General features: G+C 46.4%; 1 protein-coding gene across 6 annotated transcripts; it reads right to left on the bottom strand.

Moving 5' to 3' along the window:
• Window positions 1-1,868: 1,868 nt before the first annotated feature.
• On the bottom strand, window positions 1,869-10,580 carry SLC25A47 (solute carrier family 25 member 47). 6 transcript variants are annotated; one of them, XM_041476407.1, is made up of 6 exons: window positions 10,377-10,580; window positions 5,040-5,083; window positions 4,691-4,762; window positions 4,250-4,432; window positions 2,905-3,175; window positions 1,869-2,164 (listed from the first exon to the last, which is right to left on the bottom strand). In XM_041476407.1, the coding sequence occupies exons 1-6, from the start codon at window positions 10,402-10,404 to the stop codon at window positions 1,878-1,880; spliced, it is 885 nt and encodes a 294-aa protein (XP_041332341.1). In that variant the 5' UTR covers window positions 10,405-10,580; the 3' UTR covers window positions 1,869-1,877. The 6 variants fall into 6 exon arrangements, with proteins under 6 accessions (XP_041332341.1, XP_041332343.1, XP_041332342.1 ...); XM_041476409.1 differs by lacking the exon at window positions 4,250-4,432; XM_041476408.1 differs by lacking the exon at window positions 4,691-4,762.
• Between the last annotated feature and the right edge of the window lie 10,712 nt (window positions 10,581-21,292).

The raw sequence follows: 21,292 nt of genomic DNA, 5'->3' as shown, positions 1-21,292 counted from the left end.
CCAAACATCCAGGCAGAGCAGGGGTAAATCAGTACCCAGTTAAATGCATCCCTTGTAGAAAGAGATGAAGGTAGTAGACTCTTAAGAGGAATTTCAAACCCCAAGAACCTAGTTAAATCTTCTGTTTTAAGGACTTTCTGACTAAAGGAAGTTTGGTGCTGACACCCAAAGCTGTCACCAGTGTGGTAGGTTACTGAGGCCATAAGCATTTTGGAGAGAATCCAGTTTAGTGTTGGGTCTTTCATTTCACTCCCCTTAAGGTGACATAGTGTGCACCAGCCTGGTCTCTTCACCCTGCTCTTGGATCAGCTGCAAGAGCTGGGTAGACCCTTGAAAGAATTCAGGTGCCTGTTTGACATGATAGCATGGCTGTGTTTAAAAGGCCAGTCGAAGGCTTAGATTTCAGGAAGTGTTGTGGAGCTTTTTAGTGGTCTCTGCGTGGGGTAGAAGAGGTTTCCTTTATTCTTGTCTAGGAGCCCCTGAATTCTTTAAACTTGTAGTTCTTTCTGCACGTCGAAGGCAGCTGACAAGTCCTGTCTGCTGCAAAACTGCAGCCAGTGTAGTAAAACCTTGTCATCAACTGGTGAGAGTGATTGCTGACCAGAAGGGTCCTAAATATGAGAATTCCTTTTAAGATATAGTATTCCCCTTTCCCTCAAATCAATGTATTTTTAGCAGAATCTGAGAAGTTGGATCCAGAATTCTTCAAGTGTCGTCCTCCAGGGATTAAACCAGGGATTAAATATGTTGCCCTTGAGGCAGAATGAGCAAACTAACATTTCTGAGTTTAGGGATTTTCCTTCTGAAGCAATAGCATGGGCACTGGTTTTTCAACTGTCTTTTTCATGAAAAAAAAAAATAGGAAAAAGTAATAAAAAATAAGTAGTAGGAAGATGAGAAAGAAGTAATAGAAAATTCTGAAATTCTTTCAAAATGCACCTTTGGCAAAATACATTTAGCTGCTTCTAACAGCACCATTTAAAGGGAGAAGAGTATGCACTTTTAAAAGCTGGTAATCTTGATTATCCTCTGCAACTTTGCAACTCTTCTAACTTGCCTAACCCCGCCAGTGCATGGGTTTTATGGCAGCCTTTCCTTCGCCAAGCAAAGAGGCTTTGCATCTATTCCTGCCCTCGCTCCAGGATGAGAACAGATTGACTCCAAAGCTGTGCCAAGCTGGGAGAGCCGCTGCTCCATGGCCTGGGGAGAGGGCTGGAGCTGTGTGGGGCTCAGGGAGAAAATCACACGGGCTGCCGGGAACGGCGCCTGGCGCTCAGCGCGACCATTAGCGCAGTTATGTCAACAGAGCATGGCTGCAGCGGGGAAAAGAAAGGACATTCCTGCTTCAGCTCCTGCCAAGGGGATATAATTGGAGAGAGCTTTGGGAAAATTACTGCTGGGAAGGGGAGGTTGCAGCCTGAAGCCCAAATATGTGAGTCACTCGGTGAATGCAGTGCAGGCATAGCATGTAAAGAGCACACGCTGGAGAGTGTTAAATCTCACACAAACTGCCCCCCAGCTCTTCCTTCGGTTGTGAGGATCATTGTTTGTGCCAGTAGAAAAATATTACTTGATTTACCAAAACATCTGATCAAACAAACAACTTATTAGAACATAAAAATTTGCAAATGTTTCAGGGGCCTAAGGAGCAGTTACAGTCTAAATACCTTAATGAGATAAAAGGGAGGTTTTATATGAAGCAAAGGCTCCCTGATGAGTTTGTAGTCCTGTAAGAATAAAACAAAGCCATCAATTGTCAGCTTTGGGCTGAAATGTCCACAGTTCTTATGCTGTCCATCAATTCAAGAGTTGTTTGAGTATGTTGTCTTACAAAAAAAGTAAATAAATAAAATAGGCTTTGGACAGAGTGGAACAAGCTATTTTTTGTTTATATAATGATCTGTGAATCTCAGTACACCTTCATATGTTACAAACACTACCATGTTTACAGGAAAGGCACGAATGCAATTTAAACCCAGTCCTTTGAAAAGCACTTTTGCCCCCTCCTTTCTCACACTTTCCCTCACACAGTGGATCAGGCCTTTGTATTTGTGCTGCTCCGATTCATCTATTTGCATGCGTGATTTGATGACATCCATGGGAGTAGCTAATCCCCAGGCCAGGACTCCAGCAAAACCACCAGAAAGCAGCACAACAAGGAAACCTGCAGGAGAGAGTGAAGGGAGAAGGGCAGTTCACTTGCATCTCGTTCAGCTACAGCCATCTCAGATTTGACAACAAACTTTGGTAACTTTCATGTTTTTTGGGAGTTATTTTGTGCAGCTCTTGCAGTTGTGTTTCCAGTGATCTCAGAGAATTTTTGCACATGTGACACTTTGAACACTATGCAAACTTGATGTGGCACAGCCTGAGAACACTCACACCCTCCTCAGATGGATCTAATTTTTATAATTCTCAGGGAGATGCTCTTTTGCTGAATCTTACCTATTCAATCTTTTCTCAAAGTGGATAGTTGCTTTTTGGAGCCAAATCACAGCTAAGAACCTGAAGTGTATTTACCTTCTTCCCTTGGACTTCAAGTTCTGGACTGACCCCTGTCTGAGCTCCATGATGGCTCCCAGGAACTTTGTCCATGTTTAATTTCTTGTTACCCTGTTTTTGCATTAACAGGATTTCATATCCACATTCAAGGCACCAGAGGGTGTAGTAAGAACCCCTCCTGCAGGAGGAGGAGGAGCTGCTTAGTGACAAGGTGGGGACAGTGAAGCCCTCGCATGCAAGTTGCTGGCACTAAAGCCAGCACACACAGAGCAACCTCTCATGAGGATCTGGGTGAGGTTTTATGGGTACTGGGTGATGTTTGCCCAGAGCCTGGTTTCCCTCTTAGTGTGGGACTAAATAAGCCATTTTTGCAGGTAATGCCAGATGCTTTCCAATACCTACCTGGTTTATTTCTCCCATCTGGTGTGAGCCAATCGCACAGAGCAGAGTAGGAAAGGAAATATATTGCAGAAGCAGAGCAATCCCTGCAGAGTAATGCAGAACAGCCCTTGTAGAGACCCGCAAAACCTTCCTCCTTGATGATAACCTTCAGACAGTGCAGAGACCCTCGGTACTTTGGCTTGGAACCAGTCTGATGTGTGGTGGAAGGGCATGGGTTCCTCTGAGTCTGCATCCGAACTTTAGCCACTTCGCTAGGGTTTGTCAACACAACCTGCAACACCAGGGAATGGCATTTTAACCCTCACAGTTAAACAGTATTTTGGTCTCCCTCCTGTAAATTCTTGTCTCCCAGCTTTTCAGGAATAGCATTGTCTGTGAGCTCCAGCAAGCTCCAGCCTCCTCCCCTCTGCCTGCGCTGTTGCACCCAGCAGCAGCAGGACACGTGTGTGAGCTGCACTGGGCAGAGAGGAAGGCAAGGCAATATCAACACAGGATATTAAATACTTGTAACTACTTGCTAAACTAGATGGGTGTGAAAAGAGGGATATCCTCAGCCACAGGGAAGTGTACATCAGGGCTTTTATTTGTATCTGTATTTGAACCAAGACTATCCAGGCTATAAAAATTTATCCCATGTTGAGTCACTGACTGCTAGGAAACACCTAGAAGCCTGACCATCTGGACTGCTCTGTAAGAGGGTTGTGACCAGGCACACATTTCTGCCCAGCATGCCATCAGTGTGATGGGATGAGCTCCACCACATTCACAGCGCCTGTGGACGCTCACCCTCATCTGCTTGTGGGAAACTGCTCCTGGACCCAGCCTCAGCCCCTGCCCGAGGATCCTGCAGGTTTGCCAGGCAGCATCACTTCCCAGTGGAACCCCACTGAGTTAAAACTGTCCTGGCAAGGCAGCCCCGTGCTCTGCTGCTCCTGCAGCGATGCTTGTGCAGCCGCTGGGACCCGTGCTGTACTCTGAGCCATGTCTGTCTTACACAAACACACCGTCGCAGCCACTGGGGGAGTTTGCTGCCTATGCTGTGTTTTCTTCCTTGTTCTGCGTTTGCTGCCAAGGTCTGTGTCATGTTAATGGCACGTTCTTAAGCGTTCTGCTGCTCCAAACCAAATCCAGCACCAGCTGCCCAGCAGGACTCGGCCACGCCACGGAGGCGACCGCTGAAGGGGCAGCGAGGGCAGAGCATGACCTCCCCTGCAAAAACAAACCCACCAGACTTGTAGTAGGCTCCCATGTGGCCTCCCCGACCAAAAAAACATTCCCCGCTTTTCCAGCCTCCTGTGCTTGTGAACGAGCTGTCTCGTGCTTTCCCTGCTGGCTGTTGACCTACCCGGGCAGCGCCGGCAGCAGCTCCAGCAAGAGAAACATCCAGCTCGGAAGGCTTGGCATCTGCAGCCCCGTAGCGCAGCTTGCAGAGGGCACCGAGGGAGTTTTTGTACGTGCCAAAGGAAACTGAGGAAACCGCTGATACAGCGAGGACTGATGCAGTCACACCTTTGTAAAACCCCCGGACCTCGTGGGAAACAGAGGAGAAAGGTGACTTTTAAGGGTGAATGGCAGGGAAAGCATCTGCTGAAAAGCACTGGCTGTACATTGCTGAGTCAAAACTTATTCCCACCTTACAGCTCATCAGCAAAGCTAAATTTCACCCTGAGGCCTCTCCCAACTGATGCTTGTATGGAACTGGTGCCCACCCTCCCCAGACTGACTCTGCTGCTCTGAAACAAGACATCTGTAACTGGCATCAGCAATGCTGCTGAGAGGCACCCACCTTTTCTGTCCTGTATGTTTCCTGAACACAGTGCCAAAATCCTCTGTAGTGGTTCTCAGTCTGAATTCTCACCTAGGAATACAGGGACAACTTTAAAATGCAGATATCATATTAAAATAAATAAAACAACAAATGCCATAGCAGCAAACAGATAATTAACCATAAAATGACATGACCAAACAATTTAATTTTTTTTTTTTAGAGGCAAACACAACCAAATACAGTGAGATATGGAGATGTAATGCAGATAAATAATTATCCTGGGACTATTTTTCTGAAAGGGAAGAGGAAAACAAAAGGGCCTTTTCTTTTTTGTTCTATAGTCAAGAAATAAAGCTCCAACAGGTACCTTTACTGTGTCCAGTGGATAACCCACGGCTGTGCTTAGACCACCTGAAACAGAGAATATGTTGGAGATGGTTAACAGCACACATCACAACAGACCTTTTCACCCATCACAGAAGGGCACTGGGGAATAGCAGAAAGCTCCAGAGCCCAGCTGTGCCTGGCACCAGGCTTCTCGAGCTCCAGTAATGACGTTTGAGCCATGAATGACAGAAAAAAAAATGCAGATTTCTGTGTGACCAAGATTCACTCAGGGGAGGAAACAGAGTATGGGAAACTTATCAAGAACAACAAGATGGAGCAAGCGAGATGAGACAGGGAGAGACACTGAGAGCACTGCCCCACGAAGGATGAAGGGAGGATACCGGGCTGTATTTGTTTCCCCTCTCAGCTTGGGCAGTAAAACATCTTTGAGCTATGACCAAGCATCCCCACTCGCAGAGTCTGGAGCAATTTTGGTTTTCAGGGCTTGTGGGATTTGGGGCAGGGAGGGATTAGCGCTGGGAGTGTCCAGAGGCAGCGGCTGCCGAGCCCGCCCAGCACGGCCGGCTGAGCATCATCACATGCCATGAGAGCGTGTCCAGCCTCCGGGCCGGTGTCAATCCTCCAGCAACACCCCCGCTCACTCCTGGAGCCTTAAAATAGCCGCTGGATTAATCCTCTGAGGCAAAGCCATTGCCTTAATGGCAAGGAGGGCTAAAGAGCTCCAACACGGATTTCTCTCTGTTGCAATAATAAATAGATCTCACCTCGCTGCATTTCTCAGCTCTAAGTGCTAGCAGGTAATAAAGGTGCTGACCAGCAAACTTCCTCCCAGGACATCACCTGCCAAGCCACCTGAGAGGAAATCAGGCTGGAGAACAATGGAGCTGTGTCCACGTGAGTTATTTAGACAGATATCAAGTTCATAGAAGCGCTGGATGAGCCCATCAGGCAGTCAGGCATTCAGAGATGCAGGGCACATCTGGTGGCTCACCTATCCAAAACTGCCTCTCTCTGAGTTCTTCTTTAAAAAGAAAAATTAAAACGCAAGCTACTTAAAAATGTGTTAGTTGGTGTGGGCATGTTCACCTCTGATTACATGGCTGCTTGAGAGCTCTGGAAAGCTCTCCCATGTTCTGGAGAAAAGCAGCAGCTGCTGCTGTGAGTCACCAGGAGACAATCCCAAAGTGCATTACTCAGAAGAAAACAACCAACAGCATCTTTTTTGCAGAAAACTGAGGTTTGTTCCTCAAAAACATCTATCAAATCTGACACCAGATAAACAGCAATGAAGGGGGAAAGGGTCTAGATGGAAGAGAGACAGTGATGGAAGAGAGAGGGCAAGGGGGAATACCCAGGCAATAATATGGCTTGGAGAAGCAATGGCTCAGTCCAAGCAGAGAGTGACAATGCACAAAGTCATCTGGGGACACCTGCGCTGTCCCAGGTTCCCGGCCACCAGCCAGAGTAAACACAGACTCTGCCAGCCAGGGAAGAGCAGCACATGAGTCCACGCCAGGATGGCAGTGCTGCCCTCACAGCTGCAGCCCCCCAGGCCAAGCACCCCATCTCAGCTGGGAGGTTCTGACACATCTCATCGCTTTCAGAATTCCTGAACCTCAGAGGAGATGGGCACGGACGGAGCAGAGCTGGAGACGCAGGGGCACCATGCACAGCGGAGTCCTGGCTCACGCCACTGGATAAGGAAGGCAGGAGCTTTGGTTCATGCAGATCACATACCAAGGGTGATTTGGGTCAGTGTTTGACAAGAACTGACCTCCCTCCTGGAGAAATCACCCTGTTCACACAATAAGATACAAAGACAGCAACCCAGTAGGTTGCCCAAAACACACTGTTTTAGCCCTAAAGACTCCCCATCAGCTTGGTTCCAGTAAGGATCAAACATTTCCCCTTGGGAGGGGAAAAGTAAATTTTTCACTCCTCCCAGCAAAGATGTGAATCCCCCAAACCTCCAAATAACCCAACCTGCCATGAACTGCACTACTTAGGGGTGAAAAGCACTCCAAGCAGTTGTCAGATTTGAGGAGCTTGGCCAAGTCTATCAAAGGCTGGGGAATGAGGGCTCTGCACACTGTCACCCGATATAAATAGCCTGGCACTAAGATAGCATGACCCACATGTGCCCTGTTTGTGCAGCAAAATCAAAGAAGGCCAGCAATGAACAGTGGGCATATGGGAGAGGGTTCCTGTGGGACTCCTGCTGAGTAACACTGTGACAAAAATAAATAGCAAAATCAGGGGTATTGCCTTCTTTTTATTTTAGTGAGCCATTTGTTATGCCTCCTTTATCTGAGATATTCCCAGGTATTGAGCAGAGCTTGCAGCGTCCCCTACACGCATGGAGTGCACAAAATGGATCACTCACAGTCCCTGCACAAGTCAGGTCACTCTGAGCGAGCAGCTCAAAAAAGGAGAGATTCTGGTGGGATGGCAATCACAAGGGAGCAAGTGGCAGCTGTACAGAGCCCACCAGGCTGCAACAGCTCTGAGCTGATGGCAAACCTTGGCTGAGACAGCCAGGGAGAAGCAGGGATCATTGTCCATGCACTGGATGGGCAGACAGTGGCTTTCAAAACCCTTTGTTTTGTGCAGAGTTGGGAACATCAGTGCTCCAGACCCTAAGTAAGCTGAGCTTCCTTCAATCACATGATCCTAGCAGGAGCTGCTTTATCTGTAAGGAGACAGCATGTTCCTTCTATAGGGGGATTACTTTATCTTTCCTTGGACTGCATGTAACCTCCCAGCTGTGGAAAAGCCCAGTCCTGCTGCAGGCCCTGCTGCATTACCACCACGGGGTAAACCTCGGCTTTGCTTCCCCAGATCTTTACTCCTGACATAAGAGTCAAGTTATCCTGCAGTCACCACCAATCCCCATCCCCTGCCACAGCCCAGGCTGCTGCTGTAGCAGGGCTAGAAAGCATGCTTGGGATCATAGGAAAATTCAAGTCAAAATTCACCTCAGGACCTCTCTAGTCCAACCTCCTGCTCAATTTTAGTGGCCAGGAAGGAGACTGCTTCCTAAAACATCCAGCCATCTTTGCTGGTTATAGAAAGTCTCCACAGTCACTAAGCATGTTTCTCTCATGTTTTTTCTATCTGGAGCCAGAGCAGATCACTGTTTCTTGGGATGAAGATGGTGAGTTTATCTCATTGCCACAGAATCCATTGCCCAGAGGGGATGCACAGTATTTGTGCAGCTGCCTGAGGCAGCCAGAGGCTGGAATTCGAATGGGCATGACCTCTGCTGTTTTTCAGACATGCTTAAGCCATGCTTTCTCCAAGACACTCTGAAAATAGATCTAGGTCACTAGAGTGTCATTTACTAAACAGAAACTCTTATTTTTTATGTTGCCTCAACTTGCTTGATGCCCCTTAGCTGGGTTCACAGACTCCTTAGGAACACGAAAACTGCTTCAGCTGTAGCAAACATAAACCCCAAAACAAGCTCAGCACCAAAACCACCCCAGTTCTTGCAGGATAGATGTCCAACCCCAGGAGCTGTCCCATCTGAGGAGAAGGATGATGGCCTCAGAAGCCCTGCCCAGGCAGCTCCCATGGTTCTGTGGGCAAACTCCCACCTCTGCCAGCCTGTGAGAAGTTGCAGTGTCCCTTCTAGAAAAGCTCTGAGCTGGGCATAGAGGACAGGATGGAAAATCTTGTTCTCTTACAGGCTGAGGTCAGTGAAGTGCCTTACAACAAGCAAAGACTTTTCTGGTCCCAGCTGGATCTCCACAGCCTGCATCCCCTCAGGCTGAGCCTGTGTCCAGGGCACACAGGGAGATTCTTGCTGCATGGCCAGGCAGAACATGATGCTGGAGCCTGGACAGGGGGTCACAGCACAAACCCTGGCTTTGCATGGGAGCCGGGGCAGAAAACCAAGGTGAATGGCCATGTTCAAACTCTGTTTTCAGCTCTCCATGTTCCCTTGCAAAAGAAGTTTGTCCTTAAGTGACCTGTCTCAAACTGTGCTAAAAAAGCAAAGGAATCCAAGCAACAAATGCAATCATCTCTGCCCCACCATGAACATGAAGCCTGAGAAGAGGTTTGGGTAATCCTTCTGGGATGGACATCCCGTTGCCAGCCCTAGGACAGGGCTTTCTTCTCCACAGGGTGCTCTGAAGTCAGAAGGGAAACAGCAGGAGAAAGACAAGCTGTCATGGTGGGGCTGGTTATATCCTCCTCTCCCATGAAGGGTCTCCCAACACCCCTGGAAGACCAACACCCCAAGCACAGGCACAACAGGCCCCTCCAGGGCTAGATGATGCTGAGATGCCAAACCTCCCCCCACCTGCACATGATGAGCAATTAGTGGGCAGGGTAAAACTCAGCATGGTCCTTCCCAGGACAAACACATCTGCAGCAGGACCATAGGCTGTTCCTGGTGAGGGAAAATGCCAAATTTCAGTGAATGTCAAAGTGAGATCTGCTATGGAGGCTTGGACTGGATGTCTCAGCCACTTGGTAGGTTTACCTGGCCTTTCTGTCAGTGGTGACCCAAAGGGGCTTTTCTCATGGTATTTATTGGTATATATACATATATATACATATATATAAATATATAAATATATATGTGTGTGTGCATATATATATATATATATATACAGGTATATATTATCTTGTATACTCCACTAAATCTAACGAGGTTTCAGTGAAGAACTGAGACCAATGGGTACATTTTGTCGTTTGAAACAAAGATGGGTTTGAGCAGTACATGCTCTAAAAATGTCTAGAATTTAATCACACTTCTCTCCTGTTACTTTTTTTATATACAGCTAACCTACTTTCTCCCAGATCAAAGCCTGCTGCCTGGCTCGCCTGCACAGAGATCACCATCACGACTGCAAATACATCTTAACCTAAGATAGTGCAAAGGGCGTTCATCCAGACATTCTGAATGCAATAGGAACACTGTGCTTCCTCCCCTCCTGTTCCCACAAATCACATCCTCAGCCCCCCAGAGCCACCATCCCAGCAGCCTGCTGGAACCCCTAGATGCCAGACACGTGAGGGTTTCGCTGTCAGGGCTGTACAAGCCGGTTTGTATCTGCACAAAACCTATTACACTCTGTCTCTTCCAATTAGTTTTACCCTGTCCCACTGCAATCAGACTCGAGGAGATTGCAGGCAATGACCTCAGCTTTCCAGGCTGCAGCACTGCCTCTCCAGCAGCTCTGTGAACCTGCTCGGACATTTCCCACTTAATAATGAAGAACAGACTTTTAACAAGCAGCCCCCATCGAAAGACTCTCAGCTCTGCTATTGAGACCTGCTCTTCAGCTGAACAAGAAGGAAACACAGCTATCTGCTTGGTTCAACAAGCACTAGTTCATGTATTTACCTCCAATGGCCCCAGCAATGAAATCCATCCAGAGTGCGGCTGCAGCCGTAACCACCCTGAGAGCGCTGGGGAGGAAGGGAAGGGACGAGGATCCGGTTCGTTCTTCCCAGAGCCCTGCCAGTCCTTCGGAGACACTGGTTTGTAATATGAATCACCTTCCTACAGTCTGCCCTTGCCTCTGGGGATTTTGAGCCTGGAGGGTACTTGATGAATTTGTACACTGGTGGCGGAGCTGGGAAGCCTGGAACTGTTCCAGGAACACAGTGAATAAATAATCCCATGAAGCCCTGAAATGCTGCGCCAAGGCTGCTGTTCCCAGTGCCCTTTTGCCTGGAAAGTCCTGATGGGTGGTGACTTGCAGGGTAAGGCTGGCTGTGAGGGGGACAAGCCCTGCTGTACTTACTAGCCCCAGAAGACAGCTTTGCACACTTGTTTGCCAGAGGACGCTGCTGGCCTGCACCACGGAGATTTGTGGTTATTTGCAGGATTCCTGCATTTGTGGCTATTTGCAGGATTCCTCCTTCCCCTATCCCAGCCCACTCTTTCTCCTTCTGATGGACCCCACACCCTTTCCATTAATGAAAATTCCTTCTGCCTTTACCAAGCCATTTTTCTTGGCTTTCCTGACGCATGAAGCTGACCCTAACTTCTACATATACCCCCATGGATTATTACCCACTCACTATTTATACAAATTGTGAACCCCAGAAATTAATCTAACCACATCCAGAGTATGTGCTTCTATTTCAGACAGCAGCAGCAGTTTTCCCAGCCCCTGAAGCAGCTCTTCTTCATTTCTTGTTGAGATTCCTAACTCCCTTTCCAATATCAGCTACTTGTAGAGAGACCTGCTGATCAAAGGGAACCAAGAGTTCAAGGAAATGTCATATTGCCTGTTTTTGCACAACAGTCCCGTTACCAAAGGGTGCCTCATCTACGTTTGGGAGGTTAAGCTTTGCCCAGAGAGACCCTGGAAACTAAAGTCCTGATGCAATGAAGGGCTTGCCAAGCCGTGACCTGAATTTTACCCCTCTTGTAGAGGTTTTCCCGGGTCAGAGCCAAGGTACATTGGCAGCAAAGGGAAAAGAAAATTTCACGGCTGCTGCCCCCTGGGTCAGCTTTACAGGGGAGCTGAGGACTTCAGTACCCAGTGCCACTTCCTGCACATTTTCCAAGAACATATTTCTCACTGAAGCATGTGTTTTGGGGCTGCTATGCCAGCGACATATAGCAAAGCTCTGTGTAAGAGCACAGAGTTTCTGGGAATTGAAAATGAAAGTATTTTTATTAACTTGCTTCCTGTGATTTCTTGTGCATACTTCCCTGAATGCTTTCTGTGCTGAAAACAACAGATTATTCCAGTTTAACATCATGCAAGGACAGCAAAAAACTTAAAACTAGAAGTAAAATATTATCTAGAGAGGTAGCAATGTAGCTGCAAAACCACCCTGGGTTATTTAGTAGCTCTTCCTTGTTATACCTGGTGTCTGTACAGGAGTTATTAATGGTTCATCAACAGTCTGTGCATGCCAAGAGCAGGGAAATCTGTTTTTTCCTCTTCTGCATCATCCCATTCTGCTGCTGTCCTTGCAGGACCCCTCCAGCAGCAGAACCAGGTATGGGACCTGTTATGTCAGTGACACGCAGGGACAAGGACACAGTCGCCTGTGGAGGGGCAGCCTGGAAGCACGTGAAGGGTGGGATTTTTCTACACATTGCAGTGACTGGTGCCATATCAGCAAGAAAGTAGAGACTGGCTGGCATTTTGCACTGGCTGACTCAAGCATTGGGGCTAATTAGTACTTTCCATGAAATATCAAAAGACCAAGCAAAATTCCTACCTTCTTTAGCTGAGCTGAATAGCTCAAAGGGAATCTTCCTCCTGAAATCTTCTGAGACTGTAAAAAAAAAAAACCCAACCAACTCAACCCCCTTCCTTTTGTGAAAGAAAATTAATCCTTTGTTTATTTTTTTAACATCCATTCACACCAATGCTTCTAGCAAAATGTCACTTGCTTTATATAGCAGGAATCTGACTCCATAACCTTTTGATAATGGTTTTGGTCACTTCAATGGGGTGTACCAGGAGAGGTCAGGTTTTCCATTTGACTGGGATTGCTTTACAGAGGTAATTCATTCATTGTCCGTATGAAAGAAGAATATTTAGGTGCTTGAACAGTTTCACCTTGCCCCATATTTAACTGGGATTGCTTTACAAACAGAGGTAATTCAAAAGGTGTCCATATGAAAGAAGAATATTTAGGTGCTTGAACAGTTTCACCTTGCCCCATGAAGGTATCCCTGAGACAGCCAGCTCTGGAGGAATGCACACACGGAGCTGCTCCAGGGACATCTGCCTCAACAGGGCTTAGCAGAGTAACATGAGCCTCAAGCAAACAGTCACCACCACAGTACTCTCTGCTCCTGGTGTGCAGTCAGGACTTAGGGGAAAATAAAATCCACTGCCAAGCCCAGCCTGGCCACCACGTGATGGCAGCAAGGGAAGAGTCTTCTGTAAGAGGAGCCCCACACAAGGGTTCCAGCGCCCAGATGAGAGCAAGTACCGAGGAAGGTGCAATCCTGTGTGAAGGAAACCCCACCTGAGAAACCAAGCCTGTGTTACTGCTGGCACACTCCAAACAGCACAGCCCAACTCCCTGTGGAAGAGAGGGACCCTCAAGGCAGCAATTCAACTTCCCTTTCCAGGACTCCTCCCAGAGACAGAGTCCTTGAAGTCTCACTCTTCTTCTTCTGAAGGAGCTTCCTCCTCCATCCTCTCTTCCCTAGATTTCAGAGATATACCAGCCTCATTCATTTACCAGAACCAGGCCCCCCAGTGCTACAGGTCAAGAGAGATAGTCCAGAAAATCCATCCCAAAGAGATCGTGAGTTATCAGGCATTTCTCCAAGATGAAATATTAATCATTCCTGTCCCACTTTGACACAGTGCCCAAGGACTGCAGATCCAAAGATCACTGCTGGTCTAGCTTGCAAATAAACACCATGGTTCACATCTGTGCAGGGAGGAGAGAAAGTGCCTGGTCCTAACCTAGGTGGTCTCAAAGCAGGCCCTAGGAGATCACACGCCAAACATATTTTGAGTCTGCACAAGAGATAGCATTCCACAAGAAACAAGTCACGAGCTCTTTTCTCCAGCAGCAAACTGTTCAAGAGCAATTTGTTCAAAATGGGCCAATTTCACAGGAGGTTTTGAGAAAGCAGAGCATGGAAGGTGCTGTCAGATAAAACCACAGATCTGACGACATGAAGCATTCTGCAGGAAATCATGAAACTGAGTGATAAAAAGTGAGGAAGGCCCTAATTTTGCCCAGTGTGTGATGGATGAAACACACCATTTGCTTCACAGGAGGAGGCAGCTGTCTGCCCACCCAGGCAGAGAGAGCTGCTCCACAGCAAAGCGGCAGAGGGTCTAGAGGACTGGTACAAGTGATGGAGCAAAAGGAAAGGAGGGAAGGGAGCCTTTAGGCAGGCAATCAGTGTTAAATAACATAATGTATGTGAGACAAAATAGCAGGGGCCTCCTTTTATATCTTCTTCCACAGCTCACTCGCAAGATTTTACAACTCCATCCGCCCTCAAAGCCTGTCCTCTTTCGGCTCTGCCACAACGTGTTTCATTTTCCATCCCACCTGCACTGTGCAATACCACACTCACATGCACATCCATCGATTCCTGTCCAATTTCTTTTGGAAAAATCCTTGACTGCAGAGACTGTTCAAACAGCGCTACCCCGCTATGTCACCGGGCTGTTTGCACATTGCGGAACGGGAAGGAGTGACAGCAGCACTGCTGAGCTGGCAGAGCCTGGCTCTTGGCTTGAGTGGTGGGGGTGGAATGGGGGGTGGAACCTCCTGGCTCCAGCTGTGTTATGGGTTTTCAAATCAAAGCAGCTCATTGTCCTTTATCTCAGGTAGTAAAGGAAAACCAATAATTCCAAGGACATGAGAACTCACAGCAGGAATCCCACAGCAAAACAAACAGAAGCAGTAAGGAAACCACTCTTGGCAACTGCATCAGGTATAAATGATACGTGATTTCACCTCTGGAAAGCTGAAATGAGGTTGTAATGTTTCTACACACATTCCCAAAGGGAGGGAAAATAGTACATTTCCAAGAAGACTGAAGATGATTGCAATAATTTAAGAAGTCACAGATTGTCTGGTTTTGGGCAAGTCATTCCATCTCCCTATACCTAATCTTCTCATCAGCATAACTGGTGTGTCCACTGCCATGAAGGCACTGCAAGGATCCAGACACTCCTCAGAGAGCCACAAGTTTCTGTTCAGGAATAAATAATGGGAAAAGGTGGAAGTAACAATATTAGCAACCATCCTACACATACACCCCTGTAAATTACGTATATACTGAAAATTTAAAGTGCAACATAGATCTTTCCCCAAAATCACACTATCATAGAATGTTTTGTGTTGCAAGGGACATTAAAGATCACTTAGTTCCAACCCTCATGCTGTGGACAAGGACACCTTACTCTAGACCAGGGTGATCAGGGGCTCCATCCAGCCTGGCCTTGAACACTTCCAGTGGTGGGGCAGCCACAACTTCTCTGGGTAACCTGTGCCAGTGCCTCACCACTCTCACATCAAAGAGCTTCATCCTAACATCTAATCTACACCTACTGCCTTTCAGCTTGGATCCATTCCCCTGTGACCTGCTGCCACATGTCCTTGTAGGAAGTCCCTCTCCCTCTTTCTTGCAGGCTCCCTTCAGCTGCTGGGAGGTCCTGGTTATACCACCCCGAGCTGCACAGTAAGAAAGAGGAAGTTTGACAGTGCACCACCACAGCAACTTCTCTGAAAAGATTTTATGCCAGCCTCCATTGCTAGCATTGCAAAAGAGCTCCTTGCTGTGATGGAGGGAGGGGATGTCAGGACTGTTCTGACCTTCTGACTGCTTTTTGAGCCACTTTCCAACCTCTTGCACATTTTTTGCACTTTAATGAACAGAAGATGTAGTCAGTGACTTGGCAGCAGGCTTGGAGAGCCAGGAGCAGAGGGAGGCACTCACCTTCCTGGCCTGCTTTTCCCTCCCACAAGCAATAAAACACTCTAATTCATGATGAAGTTAATGTGCAAGACTCTACCTTTTCAGCAGAGGCACCTCAGGTGTTAGGCAGTAAAACACAGCTGTTGTAGTAGGAACAGAGACAAGCTCCCAGTCTATTTATTGATGTTGCTGGTGCACTATCAGTGCTCTCTCCAGAGTCTGTGTCTGTGTCTTTTTTTTTGCAATATTCCAAAACTGTTCCTCTGTATCTCAATCTTCCTCGAGATCTCTACTTTACACCAGTGAAAAATCTGAGATGCTACATTATTGACTAGCCAATGGTCTTCTTCCTTTATAACCAGCTGATTTTATATGACTTAATAACCTCAGAGCTACTTGGAAATTAGAAAGAAAACTCAGTTCTAGAACTATAAGGCATTATTGTCTGGGACTTTGAGATCAGCTGCTAAAGTCACATGGAAAAGGGTTACTTAACTGAAAAACCTGGCACCAAAGAGTTCAGAAAACAGGACTTTTTCTAAATGCCAGCGTTATAATGAGCTTATGTTGAGAGGGGATATATACAGAGAATTTTATCTTGCAGAAATAGAAAACAACTGAAAGGCAAAGTATGTCCCTTAAAAATACTGCTACAAAGCCAGTTTAATGCAGGAGAAGATTCCCACATTGTTGGTGGTGGTGAGGGGGCAAACAGCCTCTGATACCCATCCTAACTTGATCAGTACTAATTCAGGGATCTCTGCCACCAATCTTTGCAAGCAGTGTGCACTGTCCTAGCTCAGATATAGACCCATTTCAGCATCAAGTGTTCAGTCCTATGTTGCCTCCAACATTAACCTGACTTTTTCCATTGGCCCAACCAGGAGAAAAATTAAAATCTAAGGCAGAAGTTTCCATAGCTTTTTCAGGAGCACTCTCAACATTAACAAAGAGTACTCAGACACCAGTACTAACAGTACCAGGCTCTGAGTATCATAGGAAGTGCACAGTCTCACTTATCACCTGCCTTATTTGTTCAGGAGTCATAGGAGTGTCCACTTGCCAGAGTTAATAGGAAGTTTCTTTAGAAGCACAGTGGTCACCCTGCCAAGCCTGCTCTTTCAGTTTACAAGCAATGGGTGTCTTTACTATAAGGCTGTTGCAACAGCTACATTCCATGTAACAATTGGAAGCCCACAAATGACCCAGCAGGAAGCTGCCTTGAAAACAGACCAACATATTAAAAAATTGTCCAGACATAAACCTTAGTGCCTACTCTGTTAAACAGCCTAGCATAGATTTAGATTTAGTTGGACACCTTGTCTCTCAGTCATTGACTTTACATGTGAATAAAACTTGTGCCAGAGGATTTCAAATACTTGATGTTGAAAGTATATTTTTATACCTGTTGGCAGTGAAAAGCCTTTAGCCTCATTGAAAGGTTCCTGTAAGAACAGGGTAACTTAAAACAAAGCTGTAAGGCAGGCAAAGGAGGTTGTTCTCCTAGTTCTGCCTCCTGTTCCCCTGGGCTAAATCAGTATTACCAGTTTCCTTATCTATAAAATAGGCATAATTGCACCTTTTTACCTCACAGAAACAGCCTGAGGCTTAGGTTATACTGTCTACAAATTCAGGCTGGAAAAGTGCTATAAAGATGCCAGTTACTGAGTTTTTATCTTCCTTTCCTGAATGATTTCCCAACAGTTTTTGCTCACTGTGACCAATCACAAGTGTATTTGCTGAGTGACTGAGTAACCTGCAGAGGAAAGATGGGTAAAGCTGCTGGGCTGGTAGATAGTTTTTAGCTCAGGTGACTGGACTCAGTGCCCACTCTCTTATCTCAGCATGCCTCTTCCCTGCATCTTCACACTGTGATGCTAAATAGCATTTGGGTTCTGCTGGAGACCTGCTCTCAGTATCTCTGGTTGCATGGGAATTCAGAGTCTCCTGACCTTCTCCAAGGAAGGCCAGCAGCTAAGAAACCTGCTCCACCTGCAGCAAATAGAAGAGAACATAGTCCTTGCAATACTTCAAGTACTTTGGACTCAGGTCCTTGCCCAAATACACATTTAAAAAGTAATTATAATTTCTTAGCCATCATAGTATTATCACAGGTCAGAGACAAAGATGGGACCTGTGATAAGAGAAGACAAGAATCAACAAGGGCATGTGTGGGTCTACTCTCTCTGAGACTTCTTGCTGACCAGAAAAATGACAGAAAAGGAGAAAACTCAGCAGTTTAGTTTAAAAAAACCCCAAAGTATGTGTGATCTTTGAAAACAAAGACAATGCCAAGGAAAAGACTTTGCACTAATGCCTATAGGCAGCTTTTTCTGGTTTTTTGGTCTGTTCATTTCTCATCTGCTTCCAGGAAAGCACCCAGGGGTTTGCTGTGGCATTTTATTTTGAACAAAGCACAAGACAACTGACTATGAACAGGGACAGATTCCTCCTCAGAATGAACATAAATGTTGTGGACTGTTTAGTGTGCAGGTTATGATTCTTTCTCTTCTACAACACACCAGTAACCCAAACTAATCCGCTCACACGTGCAGCAGAGGCTGAGACAAACAGCAGAAGGTGCCTGTCAGAACTTGGCCAATTCTGCTTAAACTGGAGAGGGGCAGACTTTCCAGAAGGCACGTGTTCCCAGTAATAAAAATGTCTCCATTTCACCAGGATGAAGCATGGAAAATTGGAGCTAGAGCAAACTTTTCAGGGAACCTTACAACTTAGAGCATTCTAAGCCACTCCTGTCCCCCAGCACCTCTGCCTCTGCTTCTCACAAGCTCAGCATTTCAGGTATTAGCCAAGGCAGTTGTTTGTCTGCCATGATTTCCCTGGGAACAGAAGAGGCCTTACATGCTGGGACCCTGACCAGGACAATTTGGGGGATCACAAAGCCCCTAGCCATCAGCAGATCTGGAAGCAAGGCAGCTCAGTTTCAGCAGCACTCAGCTCTTTACAACTGCATCAGTTACATTTCATGCTTTGAAGCACCACTCTTATCAAGGGATTCTATCAGGTTGGGAAGTTTCAACATGATATACAGTACCTTTGAAGCCAGTGGGATAATGACGTCAGAGAATACCCTAAAACCACCCAAGGTCATAAAGTTAATGGATAATAAAGGCATCCAGTCCCCTGAGAATAATGCCTTAGCTGCTCTGCCTTCCAGTACAGCTGCATCCAGAAGTTCTGGAGTATCCCACTGATCTGACTCAATAACGTAATGAGTTATGTTATTATAACATATCGAATGGGACGATGCAAGCAACAAGTAGGACAGCAAACACAAGAATGTGTAGGAAAACAAAAACATGGACCTGGAAAATGGACCTGGAAAATGAATCCACACAAAGGTACCCAGTGAATTCACCTGGGGAAGACTATTTTTCAGACAAAGGGGTGCTTCTGCACAGCAGCTCAGTGCCTGCTTGTTTCCTGTATACAATGTGTCTCCATGTTTCTCTCATTTCACCATTTGGATTTATTTGTCTCTGCTTTAGATGCCAGCCATTCTGTAAAGCATTCATTCATCAAGCCTGGTTGTGCAGCTTCTGGGAAATGCAAGGTTTTCCTTCAAAGCAGCTTGCTGCTATAAATACAATGTTCACATTGCACATGGTCTGAGTGCCACCCATGTTCACATAACAGGGGGCACACAGAGCGAGCTGCTGCCCCAAGGAGACTTTGAAGAGTGATTCAGGGAACCAAAGAAGGTGCTAGGAAGAAGCTCAAAATCCAGACACAGCTCAAAATAGAAAGAGGAACTGATGCATTTTTCTGGGTAACACGATGACAGCTGAAGCTGTGATGATGCAGCAGTTAACCTTAGAGGTTAAAGAAGGGTCTGAGGGCCCAAGGCTGTGTGAAAGAGAATTCCCATGCAAGGTGGTCCCAGAGCTGGCCAAGCTTCAGCAAAGCTCTAGGGAGCAAAGGGGACATTCCCTCATCCACCACCCTCCACATTGTAGTGGGACATTTCTACTGGGACACGGCCAATTGTTGATGCCAAATTCACAAGCAAACAGAAAGATTTTGTAACACCAAAGTCAACAATGTATATTTTATTGCATGCCACTGCCACCAGAATTTCCACGAGTTCATCACAACTCCACATTTTTGTTCCTTTCCTACTTCATTGTGCCCCACTGTTTCATGTTATACTTACCTGCAGTGTTTATTCTGTCACACTGCTTGCTCTCTGCCTTTTTCTGTTCCACTCCCTAGTCTCCTGATCCCCTTGAGCAGGTTTCAGTTTGGTAGCACCTTCTCACAGATTTCCCCTGCATGCCAGTGAGGACAGCAGACAGCCAACAGGGTCACTTCTTGCCAGAGGAATGAGGAGAAATTTCCTCCGCTATCTCACCCTTCCAGCATCCTCTGCAAAGCCTCTTCCACCTAAAAGACAAAGGGACAAAGGTAAGAGGTTTTTTGAAGCTTAACTTAGATTTAGTTATAACCTTTTCTGTCAGACACACAGCAGTGCAGCTGCTGTACATGCTGGTAGACTCTGTGTGTTTCCCAAGCTGCTCTGGGCTCTTTCTTTTCTGCCTGCTGTATTTGAGGGGCCTACATTTTGCCATGCAGCATGGAAGCTCAGTGCTCCCAAAGAAGAAGAAAGCAGGAAAAGCACAACCCCTCACTCCAGCACTCCAGGGGAGGCATCCCAGCAGTTGTAAGTTGTGTTTGGAACAGCCTCAGCAGAATGAGAAGGAAGGCAGGCACAGATGAACCTAATCCATGGAGCCTGAAGGGCACAAGAGTCCCAACAGGCATCTGAGTCACACTCTGAGCCAGAGGCATCACACATCAACAAAGCAGACACAGCTTCTGAAAAATCTAGGAAAACAGGCTGGGGGAAGAGGAGAACCATTAAATCTGGTTTCCTTCAGTGTCAGGTTAGGTGTCCTCTCCAAAGCCATATCTATACTGCACACATATGGCACTGGGTGAATATTCAAAATACTTGATCTAACAACTACTACCCAGCTGTAAGAGCTCTAACACTTCCTTCCATTTATCACACAAATACAAGCATCTCTATTGACTCACTGTCCCACCCACACACAAGACTAATAAACTCACATTTACACAGCACTGCCTCACAACTGTAACCTGAACTGAAAACACAACAAAACCCCAAGCAAGAAAAAACAAACAAAAGACAAAGTCCCCAGTGGGACTGAAGCCATGCTCATGCCTTAGTGAACCAGCCCTGGACATCTCAGACTTTGTACCAACAAGCCCTTGATGTTCTCTGCACTAGTACATGAAGTGGCCGCCACCCCTCTGAAGTGCTCCAATGGGGTTCAGTAGCACTGAATAAAACATTAAAAATTAAATAAAGCTTATTAGAAACAGCTCAAGCATACAGGAACAAGACAGGCCTTGGGAGATTGCAGCAACCTGGGAGGGGCTGCACAAACATCAACAGCAGGATTAGAATTCAAGTGATCTTGACAAACTGGAAATACAATCTGGAAAAAGCAATTTAGCATGAACAGCTAGGAACAACTACAGAAAAACCTGGAAGGTCAAGGTAGGGAACATTGTGGCACACAGCTGATCTACCAGAAGGGACCTGGAGCACATCATGTGTCACAGGCTGCCCATAAGTGAACAATATCATATCATGTTGTTATATGTTATGTTTTGTGTTATGTCTCTTGTGAATGTCTGATCTCATATTCAGATACATGAACAAAAGTGTTGTCTGTAAACACCCAGGGTAATCTGCCAGAGCTCACTCAGCAAGGCCTTAGGGCTTGGTTCAAGGAACTCCACATCAGCTGAATAAAGAGAGGCTAAGGAGATTCAGAGATCAGAAGATAATTATTAATATAATTCAGAGAAGAAAATACTAAGACTGAAACCATCTTCAGATA

The sequence above is a fragment of the Pyrgilauda ruficollis genome, unplaced genomic scaffold (genome assembly GCF_017590135.1).
Source record: "Pyrgilauda ruficollis isolate IOZ18807 unplaced genomic scaffold, ASM1759013v1 scaffold38, whole genome shotgun sequence".
Classification (NCBI taxonomy): domain Eukaryota; kingdom Metazoa; phylum Chordata; class Aves; order Passeriformes; family Passeridae; genus Pyrgilauda; species Pyrgilauda ruficollis.
The sequence above is the reverse complement of the archived record's forward strand: the minus strand, read 5'-3'. Positions and strand labels throughout refer to the sequence as shown.